This window comes from Onychomys torridus, chromosome 8 (genome assembly GCF_903995425.1).
Source record: "Onychomys torridus chromosome 8, mOncTor1.1, whole genome shotgun sequence".
Taxonomy (NCBI): domain Eukaryota; kingdom Metazoa; phylum Chordata; class Mammalia; order Rodentia; family Cricetidae; genus Onychomys; species Onychomys torridus.
This window is the reverse complement of record NC_050450.1, coordinates 46,829,643-46,841,165: the sequence shown is the minus strand read 5'-3', so window position 1 is coordinate 46,841,165 and position 11,523 is coordinate 46,829,643. Positions and strand designations below refer to the sequence as shown.

The window sequence follows — 11,523 nt, the reverse complement described above, 5'->3', positions numbered from 1 at the left end:
CAAAGTGTGACTCTCAGAGAAGCCCACACCCATGTGCCTTCCCCCAGCATCTTAGTTCTCTTAACCCTCACACTTAAGAATCTAAAAATTTGGATAAACCCAACTCCGTCTCTTAGTAACTCATTCTGAAATTCTCTTCTTTGTGAAAGCCAATGATCTAGTTTTACCTGTGTTGAGGTTCCTAAAAGCTGAGGGTACCCCCTCAAACACAGCGGCTGCTGGTGTCACTATGGATCCATGTCTTGGTCCCTGCCTATGCTTACAAGCTGACCAAAGTGTGGCCCAGAAGAGATCCTGTCACTGCCAGGGGAGCTGTTGACTCTCTCATGCTGAGTTGCGGACACTCCCTACTTATGTGGCCTGTGTACTATGGGGGACGAGGGAATAAAAGCTGTGCAGGAAGACTTCGAGGAACACAGGATTCCATGCAGGACAGCAGCATCGATGAGGATCGTCACCATTGCTGACAAGTCACTACAGTGCCTAAGCTCTAATTTCCTCTGGAGAAGGTGACAGTGATTCCTGTCCTCACATATTTTTTAAAGTGTATTATTTATTTATTTTGGGGGGCATACACAGAGATCAGAGGACAATTTGTGGGAGTCTGTTCTCTTCTTCTGCCATGTGGGTGCCGGGCATTGAACTCAAACGCTCAGACATCAGTTAGAGGCAAGCAACCGAACTCTTGGAGCCATCCCAGCCCCATCCTTCCCTCTTCAAACCAAGGACAGCAGAGCATGTCACCTCTTCCTGCGTCCTCCAGGTGGCAGTATTGCTTGACATTTTGTGCACAGTGCTCTTCTGTTAGAGTCCTTCATGGGTTTATGAATCTAAATACTTTATTCCAGTTCTTTTTGGTATAACGAATTGTAGTAAAATTCTTTGCCACTTGGGGATGGAGAGATAATTCAGTGGTTAAGGGCACTTGAAGTGACCAGGCTCGGTTCCCAGCACTCACATGACTTACAACTGTTCCTAACTCTATTTCCAGGGGTCCAATATCCTCTTCTGGCCTCTCTGTGCACTGCACAAATGTGGTGTACAGACATACATGCAGGCAGAGAACTCACATATACTATAAAAGAAAGAGACCTAAAGAGAATATTTTTAAATCATTTGCCACCAAATCCCATTAAGCAGCTAGGAATTAACTCATTGGCCCTTGTATTTACTATCCCATCAAAGCATGCTCTCCTCTATTCCATGTAATGCTCATTTAAATCGAAGCTCTTGACCTTCAGGAACAACATGGGGGATGTTTGACCTGTCCTCACACCTGCCCTCACTCTCTGTATCCAGCAGCTGACCTAGTTTGAAAACTCAATGAGTGAAAGACTATGGTGTTCTTGTAGTTGGTGCAAGCCAGATCCCTCCAGTTTTTTTCATGGAGAACAAGGACATCTTAGACAGCTCCAGGCATTCATTATTGCTGTGCCTGGATTATCTAACTATATACTAAAAGGCTTCTGTGGAATCATGTATTAAGACATATAATAAGAACTATGTCCATCGAATACACCTTTCTTCTCTGCCTTACATCTCAGCTTGAGACTTGGATGCCACAATCTTCTTCAATCACTGGCCCCTCCCCAGAATCATTGGGAAGCAGAAGAACAAATTTGTGAAGTTTCTGGGTTAAATACAAGGTGTGGGGTTTTTTCCTTCTAGATATGCTATCAACTCTACACACATATGCCTCAGTTACATTTTCTGTAAGTCAAGGATAAGAATATGCCAGACCTGTTACAGATGTTACAGCTGCTGCTACTTGAGTAGAGGGATGGGAAATGGAAGAACCAATTTTGTGAGGTTGGATTTTTCTCAGTGTGTCTTGGTTCTAGGGCCCATGGGCAAAATTGGCTGAGGTGTCAATGCAGGAACCAGACATCTGCTTGTCAGTGGGTATCCCCTCATCAAGGTAATGTGGTAACAATACCTACCATGTAAGGTTCCTGGCCAGAACTGTTACCCCAGAGAAACAATCGGGTAGTCAGTAGACTCCTCCATCATGGAGGGCATGGTGACTGTCTCCCACCCTTAAGGTCACCCTGGGGGAAAGTATGGAGAGACATTGATGCTCACAGGCAACTGTAGTTATTGTCCATTCTGTGAAAGAAATCACAACTTGCATGGGTTGAATTCCTCCACATGAGGCTTTCCTTTCTGTTGCTGTTGCTGGGTCTGTTGTAGACTCAAGGAAACTGCCTCTTTAAGACAACGGGAATGAGGCTGACCCAGAGAAAGACTGGCCTTTTGTGGATGTAACTTTGAACTTGCTATGTAGTCAGAGGACAAGCTTGAGCTTTTGATCCTCCTGATTTCATCTCCCACCCCACTTCCAGGTTGTGAGCACCTTAGGCAAGCACTCCACCAAATGAGCTACATCCCCAGATCAACACTTAATCTCTGAGGAATGAAAGTCAACTTCACACAGATGGGATGGTGAAGTTTAGAACTGGCCATTTTTAAGTTACACAAACAATAAATTAGCAGAATCTGAACAGGAACACCTCTGTCATTGAGTCTAGACATGTTCTAGTTTTATTCTGTTACTGTGCTAAAACACTCTGACCAAAAACAACTTGAGGAAGAAAGGGTTCATTTGGCTTATTTTCTCAAGTCACAGGCAATCAATCACAGAGAAGCCAAGGCAGGGACCCAAGCAGGAACCTGATGTAGAAACCATGGAGGACAGCCACTTGCTGGCTCACTCACAAGCTCCCGCTTAGCTACTTCCTTATAGAGCCCAGATCCACTTGTCCAAGAAATGGTGCAGCCCACAGCAGGCCCAGTTCTCCTGAACCAATCAAAATCCAAGACAGTCCCTCATAGACATGCCCATGGGCCAATCTGATCTAGCCAACTCCTCAGTCAGGGCCTCTCTTCTTGGATGACTTTAAGATATGTGAAATTGATAATCAAAGCTAAATGGGACAAGATGTGTTTTTCAAACCCTTGGTTGCTTTCAAGAGTAAGTGAAGCCTTCCCCAGCTGGCACTGTCCCCTCCATCAACTACACAGGGGTGAGTAGTTGCTCTTTCCTTGCTCTCTTCATTGGCCATTTCAAGTTGCCAAACCTATTACTGAGACGATGGATTGAAGCAACTCTCCACGAAGAGGGGCTCATGTTTCTTTTGTACACTTCCTCTGCTCAAGTGTAGCCTGAGAAGTCTCTGATTAGAGGGTCTGCTGAGAGATGCATCTTGTCCTCCCTGTAGGCACAGCCATGACTAGAGGATCTGCGAGGACAGGGTGTGACACACTGCAAGGACTCATGGAGAGGAGCGTGGCAGGATAGACATCACAAAGGATACTTTCCCAACACTTCTCTGCTTTGTCTTGGAAGAAAAGCTGCATGATTTTCCTGGAGAAAAAAGAAGGTTCTCCCATGGTCACAGTTTTGGGGCTAGCAGTCTTGGCTCTACTGTGCTGCCCTGGTGAGGTGCAGGGCCTGCTCTCCTAAGTGTTGCAGCTGTTGGGGTTCAGGGATGGCTTTTCCACTTCTTTCCTGTTTTGTTTTGTTTTTCAAGACAGGGTTTCTCTGTGTAGCCCCAGCTGTCCTGGAACTCACTCTGTAGACCAGGCTGGCCTCCAACTCACCAGGATCTGCCTGCCTCTGTCTCCTGAGTGCTGGAATTAAAGGCGTGTGCCACCACTGCCCAGCTGCTCTCCCACTCTTATGACCACAGGACCATCTCTCCCTCCTGTCTCCCACCTGCCCCTGGCATGGATGGGTGGGGAGGGGGAGGTGTGTGTGTAGGGAGGGGGGATTTCTCCTCCCCTGTGGCTGTCACCACAAGACAGGTGTCACACCACAAGGTGGGTAATGGGGTCAGCTCTCCCATGGTCACAATTTGGGGGCTGGCTCTCCCACACCTGTGCTAACAGTATTGACTCAATTGTGCTGACCTGATGAGGTGTAGAGCCTGCTCTTCTGAGTGTTGCTGCTGGTGGGGGTCAGGGACAGCTCTCCCACCTGCCGCAGGTGTTGATAGGTGCTGGTGGTGGATGGCAATTCTCCTCTGCCCATGTTGCCACATGGGCAGAGCACAGCCACAGCTGTCCTATGCTCATGATTTTGGGGCTGGCTCATCCTCACCTTCTCTAACAGGGTTGGCTCTGTTGTGCTACCCTGGTAGGGTGCAGGGCCTGTTCTCCCGAGTGTTACAGCTGTCTCTATTTTCCATCTGGAGGATCAACCCTACAGGTGCCCAGTCCCAGACCCAGGGTTATGACTTGGCCTGTCCCAACATCTACCCCATATATGATCTGCTGGGGCACATATATGGATCTGACATGCAGACCCAAAGCTGTTGGATCTCCACAACACAGCAGGTTGTCCAGTAAGAGTCCTAGTCGGGGCCCAGCATCAAGCATGTAGTGGAGACCAGGGGCTTCAAATCAGACCAATGACTCTTTGCAATGAACACTTGCAAGTAGAATGTATGGATAAAATGGGCATATGGCATAACTTGATGGGTCTGGCGAGATTTTTAATTCCTTCCTTTTTTTTTGAATTTTTCTAATTTTTTTACTTCCTTTTTTTCCTCTTGATATATATAATTTTATAATTTAATTTTACATATCAGCCATGGATTTCCCTGTCTTCCCCCCTCCCGCCCCCTGCCTTCCCCCCAGCCCATCCCCCATTCCCATCTCCTCCAGGGCAAAGACTCCCCTGGGGATTCAGCTCAACCTGGTAGATTCAGTCCAGGCAGGTCCAGTCCCCTCCTCCCAGGCTGAGCGAAGTGTCCCTGCATAAGCCCCAGGTTCCAAACATCCAGCTCATACACTAAGGACAGGTCCAGGTCCCACTGCCTGGATGCCTCCCAAACAGTTCAAGCTAATCAACTGTCTTGGGGGAACTGCAAAGGGATGGGGGATGAATGGAATCAAGATACATGATGTGAAAAACACATGGAATAATACATAAATAAAATAATTTACAAAACAAAGATTCTCCCTGCTTCTTTCCTGGAGTTTTGGCAATAGAATCACAGCTGTCTGCAGTAAGGCAAGCCTTTCCAAGTCTTGGGTTGGGAGCAGATTCTGCTAGGGTTTGCCCTCAGTTCTGAGTCTATTGTGGAAGCCACAGCAGTCAGGCCAGCTACCAGCAAACACTGAGCTTACACCGTAGGAGAGCCTGTCAGGGACTTAACACACAGAGAGGTTTTCTCACAAACCAAATGAAAATAAACCCGAGAAATAACGAAGCTTTTCATCTAATGCCCGCATGTTGTTATCATAGGTCACCTTTTCTGCTTATCCAGAATCTTATGACAGACATGGGGGTGGGGGATGTCAAACTAGAGCAAAGAACCAACTCAATTCCACAAAGGGCTTTAGGTGGGAATTTTGGAAATGTAAAACATCAAACTATGCTGAAATTGATGCTGAGTGGTGGACATGGAGAGACACTTTGTTCCTATGAATAAAACACCTGGGATGCCATTAAGAAAAACTGGGTTGGCAAATGGCTCAGTGGGTAAAGGTGCTTGCTGCCAAGGCTCTGGACTTGATTTGGATCTCCTGGACTTGTATGGTTAAAGGAGGGAACTGATTCCACCAAGTTGTCCTCTAACCTCTACACATCCACTGTGAAACATGCAGGCCAACACACACATACACACACCAAATAAATAAACAAACAAATAAAAATGTAATAAAAAAGAAATTAAAAAAGTAAACAAATGAAATAAAATTCCAGGGAAAGTCGTATCCTTCTTGGCACCAAGGAACAAGTTGGTGGGAACGTCTCTTTACTGTTTTCCTGGTTGCTTTGCTTCCCTTTCCATTGCTGTGACTAAGTTACTTAGTGTTGATAAAGAAGGCATGCCCGGAGGCTCAGGGTTCCAGATGATTCTGTCCATCCTGTCAGGAAGGCTTGGCTGAGCCACTCCCTTCACCTAACCGCCGGGAAACAGCAGGGAGATGCGGCCTCCTGTTTGTTTCCTCTTTCCTAGTCCTGTTGATCTGTCTGGGGCCTGGAGCCAACGGACAGTGCTACCCACTTTCAGGGCGGGTCTCCCTCTTCGGGGAAGCCTCTGCAAACACTCTCACTGACCCACTCTGAGGTATCCCTTGGTTTCCTGAGTGATTCTAAACTGAGTCACGCTGACAAGGGAGGTGAACGCTGAGTACTCTGCTGTACTTATTCATGGATTGTGACAGGACAGGATGGAAGGGCTGGGTGACTGGCAATGTTTGGCTCATTCCTAAAGCAGATGATTTGCGACCTTATACAGGCTTATAGAGGCTCCGAAGATGCAAATCAATGGAGAGCTGCAGACTAGAGTTGATCAGACCCGGTACTGCCAACGCTACCTAAGGCCTTGCATGGAGTGACTTCCAGGCCAGAGCTGCCTGACCCTCTCATACCCCTGAAACTAAAATGGGAACATGTGTGGGGACTGGACAGAACAGATGCTTATGCCCTAAACCATAAGGCCTGCTCCCCGCAGTCACTCTCCCCCTATTGTCAACAATGCATTGAAGACACCTGTTGTCCCCTTACCTTACCCCAAGAACACATTTCACCACATATAACACCTATAAGATACTGTAGGGACAAACGGTCAACCACATAAAATGAAATTTAAAACACATGCCATCCTCATGACTACCAAATCCCAGAACTCTTCAAGAATCCAATAACACGCCTGCTTTCTCTCTGCCACAGGGCAGTCTGAATTTCCCCCCAAATCCCTGTGGAACATTTTCTCAGTCCCTTTCTTTTTTATTGAAATGTTTGCCTAAGAGCTTGCGTTCAGTCTCAGTTTTCATTGCCAATCTCACCAAGACAGCTTCCCTCTGGTCTGTCTGGAACCAGCCCTTACATCCCTTGTCTCTCTGCTACCCAGCAGCAGCCTCCTGAGCGCCCCCTTCACCTCCTTGTTCCTGAGTGTGTAGATCAGAGGGTTGAGGAGAGGGGTCACGATGTTGTAGAAGAGGGTGAGGAACTTGCCCTGGTCCTGGGAGGAGCTGTTCCCCGGCTGCATGTACATGTAGATGATATTTCCGTAGAAAAGCGAGACCACGGTGAGATGCGAGCCACACGTGTTGAAGGCCTTTTGCCGCCCTGCAGCGGAACGGATTTGCAGCACGGCCCTCACGATGTAGCCGTAGGAGGCCAAGATGAACACCAGGGGAGACAGCACGATGCCTATCGCCAGGACGAAGACTGTGCCTTCTACCGCAGCAGTGTTGACGCAGGCCATCCTGATGAGGGCTGGCATTTCACAGAGGAAGTGGTCCACTCTGCGGCGTCCGCAGCGGGGTAAGCTGAGGGTCACCGGAGACATGGCCAAAGAATTGGCTACCCCGCAGCTCCAGGCCACTGAGACCAGGCCCACGCAGAGCTTGGGGCTCATGACCACCATGTAGTGCAAGGGCTTGCAGACGGCCACAAAGCGGTCATAGGCCATGACAGCCAGCAGCAAGCACTCTACACCCCCCAGGCCCAGGAACAGGACCAGCTGCAGAGCACAGCCCACATAGCTGATGGTCTTGTCCCGCCCACTGAGGTTGTAGAGCAGCTGCGGGATGGAGCTGCTGGTGAAGCTGAGGTCCAGGAAGGATAGGTGTGTGAGGAAGAAGTACATGGGGGTGTGCAGGTGTGGGTCCAGCCTCGACACCAGGATGATGGTGCTGTTGCCCAGCAGGGTCAGGAGATAGGCGGGCAGGATGACCGCGAAGAGGACCCTCTCCAGCTGGGGCCGGTCAGAGAAGCCTACAAGGATGAACTGGCTGAAGGTGCTGTCGTTGGCTGCGCCCATCTCTACTGCACCTGAGGAAGACATGGATACAGACAATAATCAGGGTGGACGGTGCTTCTGTCATTTATTACTCGTTGAGTTACAACAATGACGTAAATAATATCGACAGACAAGGAAACCGAGTCATGTATGTAGCAAGCCAGTTGTCATGAATAGAAACAGGACGGAGTTGGTTTTGAACCCAGCAATTGCCCCACTCACTCTACCCTGCCTCCAATTCCATGAAGGGAGAGATGGATTGTGCTGTGGCCCAACTTGATTCTCTCGAGACCCACGATCCCAAGCTCCTGTCCACTTGGAGCACAAAATACAGTCTCAAATAATCAGCCAATGGGATTTGAAGATGCCCAGCACAGCTGACTGGACACTTGGATGTCACCCATCTGAACCCATGTGGGTTCACTGATACACAGACGTTTTAAAAAACAAATATGTTGGATTTTTTTTCTGGAAAATTTCCATAATTTGGTAATTCAAGGACAGAATGGTGTTACCTAACAATACCTTTATAAGTTTTAAGATTGGAATATTAAAAATATACAAACTATATGTAGACATTATGCACTTTATAATTTACTGCAAAACACAAAGAAATCTATTATGAACAAAGTCTGTCAAAATTGATAGGAATGAAGGCCATCTAGAGTATTATTCCCAGCAGAGAAGAGCTTAAACAGACATGGAGGTGAAGCATGATGCCATTTCTGGGTCAAATGAACCGGGGTCTATGGCTCTGCTTCAATATTTCAGTCATTCCTGCTGCTACTGCTGTGAGCTGAAGTGTCCAGAATCCACCCCAATCACCAGCCATCTAGAATTCAATAGCTAATCTTCTCCAAGTATTGTGTGGTATCAAAAAGCGCCTCAGCTCCTCATACATTTTCCACTCTGCACTACAGAGACACTTGAAATACTCTCTAGCCAACTGTCCCTGTTATCCGCACATCTCTGGACAGTTGCAGGCTACCAGTAGTTATTTTAGAGTGTAGTCAAATGTTTTACTCAGATTTTCAACAGTGAAGGTGGTGGACAACCTAGCTGGGTCCAATTATTTATTTGGGATGCTTTTGATTCCAAAAATATATTCTGACCGTCTGATTATTATTTTTAGGTAATTTTAGATATCCGAGTAGGAAAATGGCATAGGAGACAATAGGTTATCAGTGAAAGTGCATGCTTATAAAACCTCTTTCTGGGCCAGCTCAAGTAACATGGTGCGTGTTTTTCCTCCAAAGTACGTGGGAAATGTTGCTTAAAGAGAAACTGAATTCCAGTTTAAGGTCTTTTATAAAAAAAAAAAACTACATTGTGTCTGTGTGTGTGTGTGTGTGTGTGTGTGTGTGTGTGTGTGTGAGAGAGAGAGAGAGAGAGAGAGAGAGAGAGAGAGAGAGAGAGAGAGCTCACCTTTGGAGGTCCGAGGATAACTTTCAGCAATCAGTTCTCCCCTTCCATTATGTGGGTTTAGGGGATCAGATTTAGGTCATCAGGCTTGGTGACAGGTTCCTTCACCCACTGTGTCTTCTTGCCAGCCAGAACAGGATATGGAGAAGGCCCAGTGTCCAAGTTCCCATCCTGCTGGGAGAAGACCAGCTGATCCATCTCACAGCTAACTAGCACATTGCATATTCCCTGGCCTCTGTTACATCTTTTCTGTGAAACTGTAACACATTATGGGAAAGGCAGAGAGAAAGGAATGTTCTTTCTCTCCCAGGTGTATAAAAGTGTAAATAAACCCAATTTCTCTACCAATTTCCATTTGGTATGCAGGAAAGCTGAGGTATCCTGCATGCCGTGCACCAGTGCCGCATGGGGGACATGAGCCCATTCATGCATTGTTGATGGGAGTTTAAGTTGAAATCATAGTCTTTAAGAGATCACTACTCCTGTGTACATACATCTCAATATTGTACATGTTGTTTTAATCGAAGAAACATGTTTCTTTTATAGCATTTAAAATTAAGTGTTTCCTCTTTGCCCCATTCATCTCGTGGGTAGAAATTCACCTTGCATTTACTGACCCTCAGTCAGAGGACACTCACCCTCCACACCATCTCCACAGCATCAAAACAGGCAGGTGATCCCTGGAAACAGTGTGTTTATAGTTAGTAACATTAGTTATTTCACAGACAATGCTGATATGAATGAGAAGTGAGCAATTACTAGATCCAAATAAGCATAGGCATGTAAAGTCAACTGAAATTTTGTCCACACAGATACAGTAAGTTCAAATATGTAGAGACAGAACTTGGAGCTGGGGCTCACTTTTTACCATACTTGCCTAGCATGCACGAAGCCAGAGTTTTATCCCCGGCACTGTGGAATCTGTGGAAACTGAGTGTGGTGGTGAATTCCTGCAGTTCCAGTCCTTGGGAAACAGAGGGGGGAGGAAGATTAGGAGTTCAAGGCCATCTTTGGCTACACACAAGTTCAAGGCTATCCTCAGCTATACAACACAAATTGTATAGTGAGAACACGCATATAACTAAATAATAAATTGAATAATAATACTCTTTTTTCTTGAAACAGGGTCTCACTTATGTAGCTCTGGCTGGCCTAGAACTCACTATGGAGACCAGGCTGGCCTCAAACTCATAGAGATCTTCCTGCCTCTACCTCCTGGGTACTGGGATTAAAGGTGTGTACCACCATGCCTGGCAATAAATATTTTCTTAATCACTCATTGACATATTTTCTAAGTATCATATTCAATTTGTATACTTCATTGCATATTTCTCTTAAGTATGTAACTCATGGTTATTGGTGATTATACATCAGTATCTTCATGTTTTAGATTTCTGGTCCCCAGTCATCGATGAGATGTTTCTCGTGTTTAAAAGTCACTTGTCTGTAAACCATCTGTTTTCCTATAAGTCACTTCTTCGTTTCTCATTTTGTTGTAGGGTTTTCTTACCAGGTTTTTGATAAAGGATGTAAAAATGGATCTCTCTTATTTCATACCTCACCCTACTACTGTATCATTCCAGATATTTGTTCTAGTTTAAGAAAAGTACACATATAAATGTGGTGTGTGTGTGTGTGTGTGTGTGCGCGCGCGCGCGCGCGCACACACGTGCGTCTGTTTAGGTGCCTGCAGAGGCCGGAAAGGGACACCAGATCCACTGGAGTTGTAGCTATAGGCAGTTGTGAGCCTCCTGATGTGGGTGCTGGGATCCCAACCCAGGTTTGCTGCAAGAGTAGTTCTCTTAACCACTGAGCCATCTTTCCCGCCCTATGAGTGATAAAATGTTAACCCATCCTTTTATTTTTGGCACTATCTTCTCAGAGATCATGACCTCAACTCTCTTTTACTTTCTTCTAAACACTAACAGAATGAGAAGAGAGACCAGAAAGGAAGATATAAGAGGCTGAAAGCTCAGTCCGTTGAAATGGGTCTCCAGTCATTATAACAATACAGTGCTTTGAAGGATTTCATAGTGTTTGACTCAGTAATCCAGAGAAGTCAGAGAATGGGTCGTTGGAAACTGAGAAACAAGTCCCAGCCTATGAAGGATTTTGGTCTGATTTTCAGGACAGCCTGAGTTCCAGTGTCCTTCCTAATGTTCATCTTCTCGACTGAAACAGTCAAGAACGGCTTTACCCGTGCTGTGGGATGTCTTTCTGAACGCTGTGAATATTTGCTGCTCTGATTGGTTGATAAATAAAGCGGCATTGGCCTATGGCAAGGCATCTTAGAGGCAGGCGGACATCCAAGCAGATAGACAGGAAGAGAAAGGAGAGGGGAGAGCCG

At 46.4% G+C, this 11,523-nt stretch overlaps 1 protein-coding gene across 1 annotated transcript; it reads right to left on the bottom strand.

The window, feature by feature from the left end:
- Positions 1-6,715: 6,715 nt before the first annotated feature.
- Positions 6,716-7,827, bottom strand: LOC118590123 (olfactory receptor 2W3-like). The gene has a single exon (XM_036197995.1). The coding sequence runs from the start codon at positions 7,797-7,799 to the stop codon at positions 6,792-6,794; it is 1,008 nt and encodes a 335-aa protein (XP_036053888.1). The 5' UTR covers positions 7,800-7,827; the 3' UTR covers positions 6,716-6,791.
- Positions 7,828-11,523: the final 3,696 nt, after the last annotated feature.

Excerpts from the sequence above, each read along its gene's own strand:
- LOC118590123 (XM_036197995.1), bottom strand. The coding sequence starts at position 7,799 with ATGTCTTCCTCAGGTGCAGTAGAGATGGGCGCAGCCAACGACAGCACC.